We start from the raw sequence: 16,230 nt of genomic DNA, 5'->3' as shown, positions 1-16,230 counted from the left end.
TCCCATCCCAATGTTAGTCGTATGCCAATTCCCAATCCCCTTCCTGGTCGCTGCGCACTTACCCCCCAGTCAGATCATCTGGGAGAGTGGAGGCTACCACGTGCTTCCTCCGACACACGTCCAGCCAATCAACCGATTCTTTTCACCTGGCAGCGCGGATCCTCCCCGAGAGGGCGTAGCGTGTGGAAGGATCACACTATCCCACTCAGGTCCTATCCGCGCTTAGCAGGCGCCCCGACCGAACTGTAGGAGTCGCTGTTTACAACGACCCGGACCCACCCCGCCAGCTTCTCCCACCCTCTAATACAGCCAATTGTATTGGTGTGAACGGCCAGCCAAGCTGGTGACAACCCCGGAGCTGTGAGCTGGATTCGAACAGGCGAATCCAGCTCACAGCTCCGGGGTTGGTGACGAACGCAATCTCCGCTACACTACCTATCCGCCCTATAAAATGTACTTTTAAACAATTAAACAATAAACAATTCCATGAATATAATATGAACACATTCAGATAAGAACAAATTAGGAATGGCAATTTGTTCACATTATTGGTACTTATTGGTAAGCTACCTCCTTATACTATATCATTATTGGTAAGCTACCTCCTTATACTACATCATTATTGGTAAGATACCTCCTTATACTACATCATCATTGGTAAGCTACCTCCTTATACTACATCATTATTGGTAAGCTACCTCCTTATACTACATCATTATTGGTAAGCTACCTCCTTATACTACATCATTATTGGTAAGCTACCTCATTATACTACATCATTATTGGTAAGCTACCTCCTTATACTACATCATTATTGGTAAGCCACCTCCTTATACTACATCATTATTGGTAAGCTACCTCCTTATACTACATCATTATTGGTAAGCTACCTCCTTATACTACATCATTATTGGTAAGCTACCTCATTATACTACATCATTATTGGTAAGCTGCCTCCTTATACTACATCATTATTGGTAAGCTACCTCCTTACACTACATCATTATTGGTAAGCTGCCTCATTATACTACATCATTATTGGTAAGCTACCTCCTTATACTACATCATTATTGGTAAGCTACTAGGGATGCCCCGATCGATCGGCCACCGATCGTTATCGGCCGATAATCAGTATAAATATGCGATCTGTGAATTCCGATAATGAGTCATATTCGCCGATCGCGGAAACCGATCAAGCGAGATCTCACTCGCTGTCTGTCTCAGACACACAGGACCTGCAAACTGCCGCTGCTCCCTTGCCCCGCCCGCACCCGTGTACAGTTTGTAAACACAGAGGACTGAGAGGCGGCTCCTCTGCTCGAGTCTATAGTGCATTCGACCTGAGCTAACGTTAGCTACCTAGCTATCGTTACTGTTTAAACAAAATTACCCAGTCAACTATTCACTTTTAGTAGGCATTGTCTAACGGTATTTAGCCGGCTAGCTACTGATAGCTCCTGATATCAACGAATGCTCCAGCAAGTATATTGGTCCATGTTGATACCTCCGTTAGCTTGCGTTAGCTGACGTTAGTTCACTGTTCAAAACGAAATGTCCCATTGAACTAAAAAGTTCTGTCTTAACGTCATCTAGCCGGCTAGCAGTAGCTACAGATAGCTCTTGATATCAATGTCTTATAACATTGATTCAATGCGTATTCGAGCTGAGGGCTTGCTGAATGTGATATGACCAAAGCACAGTAACGTTACTAATAGGGTCCAGCTGCAGTACAGGAGAATCCTTGTTGGAGCTGGAGGCTACTAGAGTACACACAGACAGTGGAGCTGTTTGCAGATAGCGAGCATTTTGATTTGTTGCGTGGTGGCGATGTCTCGCAGATAATACAAGTACAAGTCTAATTATATAATATATATATTTTATAAAAAAAAATTATATAAAATAATTTTTAATTTATTTTTAATCAAAAACTATCGGTATCGGCCGATATGGCTCACGGCGATCGGTATCGGTGGCAAAAAACGTGATCGGGGCATCCCTATAAGCTACCTCATTATACTACATCATTATTGGTAAGCTACCTCCTTATACTACATCATTATTGGAATAGAATTTTAGAGCCTATGGAACCCGTTCTAGTGACTGGCTGGTCCTTAAGGTCCTCAGAGTTTGCTCTGAACAAGGTAAACCTGCATTTCATTATGATGCCCCTCTAGCTCATGGAATGAACTCCAACAGTCCTTAAAGCTTGAGATTCTCCCCTCTGTTGCAGAGTTTAAAACATTGATCTCCAACATTTGTCAATCAAGTTATAATTTAATTGATTTGTTAACCTGGCTTTTTTGCCTCGTCTTGTCGTCTTAATGTTTGATATGATTCTAATAATAATGATTTGATATGCCTCGGCTGCCTTTCGAGTTTAAATAATGGTTTGAAATGAAATGCAATTAAAGCATTTAGCCACATTCAAGGAGCCTCATATTACTAATCTTCCTGGTCACTTTACACTTTATACACTCATAACTGTACATTCTACTATATATTTCTGTATATTTTTGGCTGTTTATTTTATATTTAAGATTTTAGAATGTATATACATACCAGAATGTATATCCCGGACGCGTGAACATTAAAGGCAACCAAATTGTGTTCAGCTTTTCTCTGATTGGCCACGACCCCACGCCGCTAGCCCGCCCCCTTTTGCCGCGAGCGCGGCAGAGGTCCCTGCGAGCGGCAGGTCCCGGAAATGAAATGCAGAGCTGTAATATTTGTCCGAATCGAATCACGCGAATACACAATGCATTTATCAAAACACCTACGCGATTCACGCGTCACTGTACATAAGTGGAGGCTGCTGACTGATTAACTAGAAACTGTACATTGTAACGTTATATAATGTATAATGTTATTCGCGTCACGCGTCACTGTACATCAGTGGAGGCTGACGCGTGACTACTGTACATCAGTGGAGGCTGACGCCTGACTGATTAACTAGAAACTGTACGCTGTAACGTTATATGTTGTTTCGCGTTTTTAACGTCAGTCACTGTACATCAGTGTGGAGGCTGACGCCTGACTGATTAACTAGAAACTGTACGCTGTAACGTTATGTTATTTCGCGTTTTTAACGTCATAAACCAACTACCAGATTCACTCGTCACTGTACATCAGTGGAGGCTGCTGACTGATTAACTAGAAACTGCACATTGAGGGGGTTTGAATCACGCTACATCAGTGGAGGCTGCTGACCAGATTTCTAGGTGAAGCACAAATTATTATATTATATTATATATTAAATTATATTTTTTAAACATCCCCAACGCTGCAACACCCGCATTCCTCCCAGGTGTCAGGCTCCTCATTCGCTTCCATTCATTTTGGGGACCATGTTCAAATATCATACTTCTGAAGTATGCGTTACCTTTTCAATCTTGCTGTTGACCTCTAATTCTGTCGGTTTTATTTTATTTTGTCATGTATTATTTTTGTTCTGTTTTGTTCTGTTTTTTGTTTTGCCATAGTTTGTCTCTCCTGCCCATGTAAAGCATCTTTGAGCACCTGGAAAAGCGCTATATAAAATAGATGTATTATTATTATTATACTGCTGTGACGATTTTGAATATCTTAACATGTATTTACGCCCTTCCTCTATGTGAGGCCACAGATGGGTTTTATGTAACACAAGGACAATGAATGAATTTTCTTCTATTTACAAATAATTGTTGATTATTACCGTTACTGTATTGTTTGTCTTGTTTCATGGGCTGCCAAAATGTTATATTTTGCACCAGGGAACTTGAAGGTTCATGCACAACATGTGTCTAACCTCAACCCTGTATTGCAAAATTAAGTGATATACAATTTCTTTTTCAGGACAACTTGGCCTATCAATCTATATGCTACAGTTATGTCATATACACTGCTGATATGGCGATATGGCATTAACCAACAAGCACCTGGGGGAGCCTCATGCGCATGCGCGGCCGACGCGTCACTCTCTGCCGCGGGCGGCGCAACGACACACAGAGCGGCGCGGCGCGGATAAGGGCGTGTGCTAGCGCGGTCACGTGGCCGTGTGGCCAATCAGAGAAACGCTGAATGAAAGGCTGAACACAAATTGGTTGCCTTTAATGTTCATGCATCCCGGACGGTATTTTATTCTTTCTTCTTATTCTTATTTTCTTTATATTATTATATTCTTATTTGAGTCTTATTGACCATCTAAATGTTTATTGTTTACTGTGAGCGATCTGTAGTGCCGAATTTCCCTTGGGATAAATAAAGGATTTCTATTCTATTCTACTATATGTTCCTATTTCTTTAGCAGGATAGACTCTAGATAATTTCACAAATGTCCACTTAAAATAAGGGGACGGTTCTGATTGGTGGAGCCCTATTGCATACACCCACGGTGTTGTTGATCCTCGGCACGGTCCACGCTGCTCAGGGCAGTTGGCCGCGGACCAATAGGAAGTCAACCGGGTCACTCTGTGTGCGAACTGTGGCGTAAACTGCAGTGGGCCTCTGCCCGCTTGTACAGACAGAGAGAGAGAGCGTGACCCCATCGACTGCATTGGTTTGAGGCCACCTGACTAAAGCTAGTGTGAGGAACTGCATGGGTTGCGCTGAGGAAAGCACAACAGCATCACTGGTAACTAAGTGAATAACAGATCACAACTAAGGGTCGTAGACTTCATGCAGTCATACAAATAATCTTTTTTACATATCTTTAAGATTTCATTGCTTGTTTATTTTAAAATCGACTCGTTCTTGTTTTTGATTAATAGTTTTTTTCACTTGTAGTACATGTATTCGGGTTTGGCATGATGGGGTTTTGAGTGCGAGAGCTCTTGTTCTATGTTCTAGGGGGGGGGGGGGGGGGGGGGGGGGCGCTCACATGCCTTCGAGCAACACGTTATTGTGTCTGTGTGACCGATCGTCTGTTACTCCGTCTGCGTTGTGTTAAATGTCGATGCCCAGAGGGAGTTTCGAACCCGGGTCTCCCACATAGACCGCTGCACTAAGAGGTGAATTCACTGCTGGGTACCGTATCTATGTGTCCTTTAACCCCGTTATGGGTTGAAGTGAGTTTAACTCGCAGCCCGCTTACTGCCACAGTCACTTCTCAACACACACGTTCATCGTGACGGTGGATATTACTCACGGACCTCCGTTACATTTGCACGTTCTACGTTGTACTACTTTTATTGTCTTTTATACCTATTCTTATGTTTGCATTTTATACATCGTTTACATACAGTGCATACTGTACATACACACACACACCATAATGTACACACATTACATACATAATGCATAGTGATGCACGATATATCGGCCGCCGATATAATATCGGCCGATATGGTCGTTTTTTTACACATCGGTATCGGTCCGATATCAAGATAGGGCCGACATGTTTTGGCCTTAAATAGTTTCAAAATATCAGTCATTTCTGAAAATAAGTTACAAAAGTAAAAAAAAATATGCGTTTTGGAAAATAGCTCTTTATTTGATTATCATAAAAAAAGTGTTTTCTATACAGAGATATCGGCATCGGTAAATATCGGTATCGGCCAGAACAGCAATATTAATATCGGTTATCGGTATCGGCCACAATTTTCACATCGGTGCATCACTAATAATGCACACACACACACACACATACATACATAAATAGATGTCTAAATGAACGGCGCACCTTGAACTGGTCCTTCCTGAGCACGCCCCCCTGGATGTGCTGTCTGATCTCATGCAGCACCGCCAGCATGGCGATGTTGGTCTTGCCGGCGCCGGTCGGCGCGCAGATCAGCAGGTTCTCGTTGGTGTTGTAGGCCGTTTCAAACACGATGGACTGGATCCTGTTCAGACGCTGCATCCCCTTGAAGACCAGCTGCCCTATCTGAGAGCACGCACACACACACACACACACACACACACACACACACACACACACACACACACACACACACACACACACACACACACACACACACACACACACACACACACACACACACACACACACACACACACACACACACGAGAAGAGGGGAACAGAATCTAAATGTTATTTCTACAGCCCTTTTTCAAAACATTACTACAAAGTTCTTTACAATCACAAATAAACAAAGAAACATAACAGTAACAAGACAATAAAATAGGAACAAAGAGTAACAATAAATGCAATTTAATGACAGAAAAACAAGAATAAAATGGGAGAAATAAAATAAACTTGAGTGATTTTGAAGATCCTACTGCCTAATTAATTACCATTATATTTGATTGTATTTATTTCTTTATTTTTGCATTGTGGATGAGTCACAGGGCCAGAACCATCTACGGTTTGTTTAAACCAGCGGTTCCCAAACTGTTTTGGCCGTGCACCCCCTGTCACCTCCCGACCTAGCTGACGCACCCCCTGTCGCTTATAGCTTATCCGCAACAGTAAGTGACTTCTGGGGTAGGCCTGATTGGCCCCGACAGGCACGTGACGCGCAACTTTCTCTGCCGCGCGGCACGCTCCGCGGAGCGGAGCGGCAGAGCTTGCGGAATGATGTAACCGTCCAAATACGCTATGACTTTCATTCGGCGCTTCAGCTCACCTGGCAGAGCAGCGGTCCTGCGATCCTGCGGTCCGTTGTTGACGAGTTCGAATCCCATTGAATTTATTTTTTTTAACGTGATTTTTTTTTAACATGTATTCTTTCGCCGGTTAAGGTTAGGCATGGTTAAGGTTAAGGTTAAGGTTAGGCATTGTTTCGGAGTTGGTTAAGGTTAGAACGGTTAAGTTTAGGCGCTGTTAAGGAGCTGGTTAAGGTTAGAGTTTGTGTTAGAGAATGGCAATATTTTTTCTATGGTTAAGGTTAGGCATGGTTAAGGTTAAGGTTAAGGTTAGGCATTGTTTCGGAGTTGGTTAAGGTTAGAACGGTTAAGTTTAGGCGCTGTTAAGGAGCTGGTTAAGGTTAGAGTTTGTGTTAGAGAATGGCAATAGACAGCCTATTTCCGCGCGACAGCTCTCAGCAGCCTCGTTGCGCGTCCTGAGTTTGCCGCGTCACGTGCCTGTCGGGGCCAATCAGGCCTACCCCGGAAGTCACTTACTGTTGCGGAACAGTTACACGCCCCCCTGTCGCCTCCCGACCTAGCTGACGCACCCCCCAGTGGGTTTCAGTTAGAAAAGATTGTTGCTGGTGCACAGATTTTATTTTTTATTTTATCTCTTCCCACGGCGGCTATGGATAGGAAATTTCTTTATTTAATAAAAATGTTCACGACAACATGGATGCATGTACTCTGCCAGCATGTTTAATATCCATAATACTAAAGGTTTGACTTTGAAATTTTATTGTAAAAAAAAGAAAGAAATATATATTTTTTTTTATTTACCACCATTAGCCTTTTCATGTCACGCACCACCTAGAGGGCGCTCGCGCACCACAAGGGGTGCGCGCACCACAGTTTGGGAACCACTGCTTTAGAGAGTGAGTTGCATTCATTAAAATCACAGTTTGCAACTCCGGTCCTCACTGCCCACCTACTGCAGGGGAGGAGCGGGAGAAGTGGAAACAGCGCAGGCAGAACACCTGAGTGGTGGGAACGGCTGTCAATCAGACTGCCCCTCCGCCTGGCTTCGCTATGGCAACAGAGCGTGGGCGACAGCCCTCAATCTCACTGCGTCTCAGATAAGGAGAGAAATGTCCCCTTTGAAGGACGGCCGCCGCCACACAGAGACGTGCACACGGACTGGAGGAGGGCCGTCTGGAGATAGACTGAGCCACACTTCTGATTCTACAGAGAGAGAGAGAGAGCGACCGCTGCCTGCAGAACACACAGAGGTTTACAATGAAGACCAGAGATCAAAGCGTGATCAAAACGTCTCAGGGGCTGCGTCACGAGACGATGCGTGGGGGCTGTGGACGTTATGTGGCCATGACATGTTTGTGTGACCTCTTATTGTTGCTGCCTGACGGAGATAAATACATGTCCGGTTTACATAACATAACATGTACGCAAATGACCGATGTAAATAAAGTGCCACACTGTGATTCCAGATTGGGTGTTTTAACTGTAATTCCAGATTGGGTGTTTTAACTGTAATTCCAGATTGGGTGTTTCAACAGCCCTATATGTGATACTACTGCTAATCAGAGACCGTCTGGGCAGAATCTGGGCCCGCCTGTGCTGCTGGACCATGTTGGCAGCAAAACACTCCAGGCCTAATTAGTATCTTAAGAAGATCCTCTCTCCTCTCCTCTCCTCTCCTCTCCTCTCCCCCTCTCTTCATCTCATCTCTCATCTCGCCTCCTCTCCACTCCACCTGTTTTCTCACTCAGGGTGGTTCAGGACGCCTTGAGCTTAGACAGCAGTATCATTTATTCAAGGATTCATAAAAAAATATGTCATCACTTTCCGCTTCCCCTCGCCTTGCTCCAACACTCATAGAAAGAAATAATTAAAGGGTGATGAGGAAGGGGGAGGGGGTGGAGGAGGAGGAGGAGGAGGAGGAGGAGGAGGAGGAGGAGGAGGAGGAGGAGGGAAGCTGGGGGAGGTGGAGGAGGGAATCTTGGGAGGAGGAGGAGGAGGAGGAGGAGGGAAGCTGGGGAGGAGGAGGAGGAGGAGGGAAGCTGGGGAGGAGGAGGATGAGGAGGGAAGCTGGGGAGGAGGAGGAGGAGGAGGGAAGCTGGGGAGGAGGAGGAGGAGGAGGGGGGAAGCTGGGGAGGAGGAGGAGGAGGGAAGCTGGGGAGGAGGAGGAGGAGGAGGGAAGCTGGGGAGGAGGAGGATGAGGAGGGAAGCTGGGGAGGAGGAGGAGGAGGAGGGAAGCTGGGGAGGAGGAGGAGGAGGAGGAGGAGGAGGAGGAGGGAAGCTGGGGAGGAGGAGGAGGGAAGCTGGGGAGGAGGAGGATGAGGAGGGAATCTTGGGAGGAGGAGGAGGAGGAGGAGGAGGAGGAGGGAAGCTGGGGAGGAGGGAAGCTGGGGAGGAGGAGGAGGAGGAGGGAAGCTGGGGAGGAGGATGAGGAGGAGGGAAGCTGGGGAGGAGGAGGAAAGCTGGGGAGGAGGAGGATGAGGAGGGAAGCTGGGGAGGAGGAGGATGAGGAGGGAAGCTGGGGAGGAGGAGGAAGAGGAGGGAAGCTGGGGAGGAGGAGGAGGAGGGAAGCTGGGGAGGAGGAGGGGGAGGGAAGCTGGGGAGGAGGAGGAAAGCTGGGGAGGAGGAGGAGGAGGAGGAGGGGGGAAGCTGGGGAGGAGGAGGAGGAGGGGGGAAGCTGGGGAGGAGGAGGGGGGAAGCTGGGGAGGAGGAGGAGGGAAGCTGGGGAGGAGGAGGAGGAGGAGGGAAGCTGGGGAGGTGGAGGAGGATGAGGGAAGCTGGGGAGGAGGAGGAGGGAAGCTGGGGAGGAGGTGGAGGAGGAAGGGGGAGGGGGTGGAGGAGCAGGAGGGAAGCTGGGGAGGTGGAGGAGGAGGAGGGAAGCTGGGGAGGAGGAGGAGGGAAGCTGGGGAGGGGGTGGAGGAGGGAGGGGGTGGAGGAGCAGGAGGGAAGCTGGGGGAGGAGGAGGGAAGCTGGGGAGGAGGAGGAGGGAAGCTGGGGAGGGGGTGGAGGAGGAAGGGGGAGGGGGTGGAGGAGGAGGAGGAGGGAAGCTGGGGAGGAAGAGGAGGAGGGAAACTGGGGAGGTGGAGGATGAGGAAGGGGGAGGGGGTGGAGGAGGAGGAGGGAAGCTGGGGAGGAAGAGGAAGAGGGAATCTGGGGAGGTGGAGGAGGGAAGCTGGGGGTGGAGGAGGAGGAGGAAGAGGTGGAAGAGGAGGAGGAGGAAGAATAAGAAGAGGAGGAGGATGAAGAGAAGGAGGAGGAGGAGGGGCTGTTGGAGAGGCAGCCCCGCGGCCCACAGCCTGGTTCCACCACGCTCGCAGCGTGATACAGCAGAGAGGAGGAAGAGGTTATTAATGCATCAAAGAGCAACTTTATTAGAGTACACTTAAGCTGGAGGAAGTGAAGGATGACTGTGGCTGCGGACGGGCAGGGCAGAGGAGGGCCGACCGCTGACGGACCGCTCGCACCTCGACGCGCACGGCCAGCGCGTGTGTTTCTGCACGGACACACTGCGTATTCTGTGTTGGAGACGAGGAACTGTGAGGAAGAGGAGGAGGAGGAGAGTCAAGCGAGAGTCTAGAAGAGTGTCTTCTATAAGATCGGTTTCTCTCCTCTCCTCTGCCACAGTTTCCACCTATAGGCCACCGTTTCCACTGCAGATGTCCGATATTATCGGCCTACCGATATTGACATTAAAATGTAATATTACCGGTCAAAGAAACAAAAAAAACAAGCAAGCAATTGTACAGTATAAATATATTTATTGTCAAAAGTATGCATAATGTTGTGTACTTAATTCCACAACAAGATATATATATATATATATATATATATAGTCATTACATTATGGCTAGCTGTTACAAAGGGTCAGATTAAACCGAATATATATATTTATTGCTTGAGATCCCATGTATAATATTTGTATATCGTCTGATATCCCTTGTATATTCTTTGTACATATACACGGAATATCCCTTTACCTAGTACAGGCCAGACCATAATATTCGTTCTCCTATTGGACAGCGACCCCCCTAGGCGCCACGGCCATACCCCCAATGTCTAGTTCAAAGTCACCGCTAAGACATGCCTGAACATGCCCGGTTCTGCGCAGTAATATGAGACAGAAATAAGGCTGGTACTAGATTGTTCACCTTACGTATAAATACGTCGCAGGTGGATACAGAAGCACTTAGTCTTAGTTACCCTCAAACGAGTTACCCTCAAACGTTAAAGCCTTCACCACGAGTCAACGACCAAGTGAAGTGAGCAACTTTGCGTCTAAATAGAGCACTTATAACCGCGTGCGAATAGGATAGTAAAAGTGTCAGAGCTTAGTGAAATAACGTCAAGTTCGACCTAGTTAATGTGAAGTACCGTGCACAGGAGAATCTACACCGGTGAATGCAGAGCCTTTTCCGGCTGGATTATTGCTTTGGTACCGTGGCTGCTGGAGCAGAGAACCGTCTACCCCGCTGCTGTGTGGGATCAACCCGTGAGGAGCATCACTCGAGCCCGTCTCTAGGAGGAGGCTGGCTGGCTTTCATCCATGCTGCACGCATACTTGGATTATAGCTGCTGCTTTCGTCTGCCGATCGAGGGAGTATATGTACCGCCTCCCGTAGCTGGAGCTTATTGATTCCTCGTTGATCCAGACTTTTGCATTCGAACATTCCTCTCCCCTGCTGGCTTACAACCGGAGGGAACCCCTTAGTATCTCCAGCTGACCTACTAGTGTACCATATATAATTCTTATGCTACAGGTGGTATTAATTATCCCCTTCGTAATATGCTCATGGACTTACGCTCTTGACCTATTCATGCACATTCTTCGCCTTACAAGCGCAACTCTCAATCTTAATAAATGTAAGATAATCTTGGTGCTCTTCTAATAAATATTATTATAAACAGTACTTTCTTGTTAAGCCGTGTTATTGTGGGGGTGTTCATCTCATATACCTGTGTACTGTATGGCCAGTAGTAATGTACATAACGCAGTAGTGGTTTAATGATACCATACTTATCAATACAGTCAGGGAATTGTACCCCTCAGTTACACTAGCCATATCACTGAAGAAGGACATTGTCCGAAACATGTCTGCTTTTTATTCAGGCTGCCATTAAAAAACATTGAACCTGTGAGTGCTGGTCCGGCTACCCTGCTTTACAACAAGATATATGTAATGTTAATTACCTGAAATTATTCAGTTTTTTTGGGGGGGAGAACCCCTGCATATCGGTATCGGTTGATATCAGTATTAATTAATTAATTAATTAAGAGTTGGACAATATCGTTATATCGGTAAAAAAAAAAGCCAATATCGAACATCCCTAGTTTCTACCTATAGGCTACAGTTTCTACCTATAGGCCACAGTTTCTACCTATAGGCTACAGTTTATACATATAGGCCACAGTTTCTACATATAGGCCACAGTTTCTACCTATAGGCTACAGTTTCTACCTATAGGCTACAGTTTATACATATAGGCCACAGTTTCTACCTATAGGCTACAGTTTCTACCTATAGGCTACAGTTTATACATATAGGCTACAGTTTTCATCTATAGGCTACAGTTTATACATATAGGCTACAGTTTCCATCTATAGGCTACCGTTTCTACCTATAGGCTACAGTTTATACCTATAGGCTACAGTTTCCACCTAAAGGCCACAGTTTCCACCTAAAGGCCACAGTTTCCACCTAAAGGCCACAGTTTCCACAGGACATTGGGTAGAAACTGACTCTGACTGCTGCTGTGACCTCACTGACTGACTGAACTGTGAAGCTACACTGTGACGGGGTCCTCTCCCGAACTCCTTTGATTCTCTCATAAACAGGCGTAGTCGAAAGATCTCGTTGGTGGGTGTTTATTTCCCGCCTCCCAAAAGTGCAGAGGTGATATAGTTTTACAAAAAATGTGAAAAGTGAAAGTAACGTAAACCAAAATACCCTATACTTACTATATCTAACAAAAGTGGAAAAAGAGAAAACAAATAAACAAAACAAAATATACTTAATACTTAACACTACACAAAGTCTAAATACACAATATACACTACTACTTCTACTACAAGCAATACCAACACGTTTTACTAGGGATCCTGGTTACCTTCACTGTAACTCAGTCCATTCAAGACTGACGTCCCTGGGCCAAAGCAGCTCTCTTGTATCCAATAGCCCCTCCCACTAGGCTTTAAACAGGATGTACATATTATTATTCTTTTTAACACATTAAACCAATTCCTACACACAAAATATATATCCTCCACTATATCACATAACTTCCAACTGTTTTAAATTACAGATAACCAAGTAAACAGTACAATACAATCATATCGCTCACGTGACGATTACCTTGCGTCAACCCCTCCCATTTAACCTGGCGGATATGTGTGCTTCTGCTTGGCCAACACGTCAACCTAGGAGTGCAGAGCGAAGCGAATGCATCATGACTGTGAGTAAATAAATGTGATGTGATGAATGAATGTCTTGCTGTATGAACGTCATTCTGCTATAACAACGGAAACGGAATGAAATGATTGTGCGCATTCGGACATCCTACGAAAACTGACAAGAGGGAATGTTTGGTGTGTGTGTGTGTGTGTGTGTGTGTTGCTCCGCGGCATATGGCGTGTGTGCGTTCCCATGTGCGCTGTCCACATGAAACGCACCACATTACATTATACGGTTATGGTATATGGAAAGACAGACAATGAGTGTGTGTGTATGTACAGTATGCGCACTGCCCGCAAAGTCAGTGACGGAGCCGCACCGTCACATCATCCCTCTCCTCCTCGAGGTTGGCGATGTGCGGCAACCTGGATAGGTAATCTGCCACCACATTGGTCTTGCCCGATCGGTGTCGGATGTTAAACTTAAATGGCTGGAGTGAGAGGTACCATCGGGTAAGGCGGCTGTTGTGGTCCCTCATGGAGTTGATCCAGGTAAGAGCTCGGTGGTCCGTTTCCAGGTCAAATTCCCGTCCAAGCAGGTAGTACTGCAGACTCTCCAGCGCCCACTTAATGGCCAAGCCCTCCTTTTCCACTGTGGAATACCTGGTCTCCGGTGGCTTCAGCTTGCGGCTCAGGTATAGGATTGGATGTTCTTCCCCAGGGTCTCCTTGGGCCAAAACCGCTCCAAGGCCAACTTCGGATGCATCCACCTGTACCAGAAATCTTCTGGTGAAGTCCGGGCTCTTGAGGACAGGGGAAGAACATAGGTGGGATTTCAATGCTTTGAAAGCCGTTTCACACTCCTCTGACCAGTTTACTGGATTCTTCTGGTCCTTATTGGTCAGTGCTGTAAGTGGGGTTGCAATGGTTGCAAACTGGGGCACAAAACGTCGGTACCAGCCAGCCAATCCCAGGAAGGACCGTACTTCCTTCTTGGTCCGAGGTCGAGGGGAGTTTTGGATAGCTTCCACCTTATCCACTTGCGGACGCACCTCAACCCGTCCTAGCAGGTAGCCCAGGTACCGTGTCTCCTGCTGTGCCCACTCACACTTGGCAAGGTTGAGTGTCAATCCCGCCTTTCGGATTCTTCCCAGCACCAGTGACACATCTTGGACATGCTCCTCCCAAGTCGCACTGAAGATGACCACATCATCCAGGTATGCTGCACTGCAGTGGTCACACCCCTGGAGGACTCTGTCCATCAGTCTTTGGAAGGTGGCTGGTGCTCCATGAAGTCCAAAGGGCATCACTGTGAACTGGTACAAGCCAGCTGGTGTTCGGAATGCTGTATATGGCCGACACGACTTCTCCAGCGGGACCTGCCAGTATCCTTTACAGAGATCCAGGGTTGTGATGTATCTGGCAGCTCCGATCTTCTCCAGTAAGTCGTCGATCCTTGGCATGGGGTAGGCATCAAACTCAGAGATGGCATTGAGCTTCCTGAAGTCAATGCATATCCTGAGTGAACCATCTTTTTTAAAGACAATGACTACCGGACTGCACCATTCTGAGTTAGAAGGTTCAATCACTCCGAGCTTCAACATCTCCTCTATCTCCAGTCGCAGCTTTTCCACCAGCTGTTGGGGGACACGGTAGGGACGTTGGCGGATTGGCCGTCTATCTTTTAGGCGAACTACATGCTCAATGAGGGTGGTTTTCCCTGGCCTGGCGGCAAAGAGGGATGGAGACTCCTGGAAGACCTGGAGGAGCTGTGCAGCTTGCTCTAGAGTTAGATGTACTAAGACAGGGGTAGCAGTTGTAGTTAGAGCTCTCAGTCCTGTCTCCACTTCCTCTTCCACGTCCACCTCCCTCACCAGCAGAGCTGTTCCTGGCGCCTGGATTGGACGTTCCTTCCATTGTTTCAGGAGGTTCACGTGATAAGTCTGTTTCTGTTTCTTCTTGTCCGGGTGATGCACCTCATATGTGACAGGACCCATCTTGCGGGTGATGAGGTATGGCCCTTGCCATTTCGCCAAGAGCTTGCTGTTGGACGAAGGGAGGAGCAACAGGACTTTTTGGCCAGCCTGTAGCTCACGGTGCCTGGCCTGTTGGTCATACCAGGCCTTCTGACCTTTCTGGGCCTCACGCAGGTTGACCTCTGCCTCCTCCTGGTATCCGGCCAGCCGATCCCTCATCTCCAGCACAAACTGCACCACCCCTCTGTCACTCGAATGGGTGGAAGGACCCTCCCAGCCCTTTTGGAGCAGATCCAACGGTCCCTGTACCTCCCAGCCATACAACAGTTCAAATGGTGAGAAACCTGTTGAGGCCTGGGGAACTTCTCGGTAGGCGAAGAGCAGAAATGGGAGCCAGCGATCCCAGTCCTTGCCAGTGTCATCCACAAACTTCCGCAACATCCTCTTCAGCGTCTGGTTGAACCTTTCGACCAAACCATCAGTTTGTGGGTGGTAAGGGGTGGTCCTGATCGCTGAGATGCCCAATTGTTTGTGGAAGAGATGCATCAGCCTAGAGGTGAAGTTGGTCCCCTGGTCCGTCAAGATCTCATCTGGTATCCCCACTCTGGAGAACAGCTGTACCAAAGCCTGCAGAACCACGGGAGCGGTGATGGTGCGCAGGGGAAAGGCCTCTGGGAAACGGGTGGCGTAGTCACTCACAACCAGGATGTACTGGTGTCCACCGCTGCTTTTCACCAGAGGGCCCACGATGTCCATAGCAATCCTGCGGAATGGAGTAGAGATGACAGGGAGTGGCTGGAGGAAAGCTCGGTCAGATTTGCGGGCAGGGCATGTTTTCTGACATGTGGGGCATGTGGCGCAATATTGATCAATGTCAGTGTACATGCAGGGCCAATAAAAGCGCGCACTAACCCGTAAATTTTTTTTATGGCGGCCAAGATGGCCGGCCCATGGGAGGGTGTGTGCTAGGTGCATGACCAGTCCTCTACAGCTAGCAGGCACCACAAGACGTCTGTGGTCATCTGTAACTTTGTATAACACGTTATTATCAACAATGAACATTTCCTTTCCCACACAATTTGTTTTGGTCTCTTCTACCACTTGCATAAACAACGGTTTCAAAGTCACATCTTCCCTCTGTATCACAGAAATATTGTCAGGCACTTCCCACATTTTGTCTGTTGGTTCAGGTTCGGTAGATTTTAGCTGCTTCTCAAAGCGGCGTTGGCGCCGAGATTTTTTTGGCCCCTTAGTGCCACCCTCACACAGACTACTGTCAAAATCTGGGAGTGGTTGGACTCCAGCCTTTGCCTGGGCTCGAGTTATCAC

General features: G+C 47.2%; 1 protein-coding gene across 1 annotated transcript in view; it reads right to left on the bottom strand.

The window, feature by feature from the left end:
• Nucleotides 1-5,852, bottom strand: part of LOC311248549 (activating signal cointegrator 1 complex subunit 3-like) — a gene marked incomplete at its 3' end in the record, with an annotated part of 9,403 nt that extends 3,551 nt beyond the window's left edge. The window contains exon 1 of the mRNA XM_084339415.1: nucleotides 5,657-5,852. Within this exon, the coding sequence (XP_084195541.1) occupies nucleotides 5,657-5,833 (177 nt within the window). The remainder of the gene's footprint in view (nucleotides 1-5,656) is intronic.
• Between the last annotated feature and the right edge of the window lie 10,378 nt (nucleotides 5,853-16,230).

Source organism: Notolepis coatsorum (assembly GCF_963971535.1).
Source record: "Notolepis coatsorum genome assembly, contig: SCAFFOLD_2200, whole genome shotgun sequence".
NCBI classification, from domain to species: Eukaryota; Metazoa; Chordata; class Actinopteri; order Aulopiformes; family Paralepididae; genus Notolepis; species Notolepis coatsorum.
Note: the sequence above shows the minus strand (reverse complement) of the source record. Positions and strands in the feature narration are given on the sequence as shown.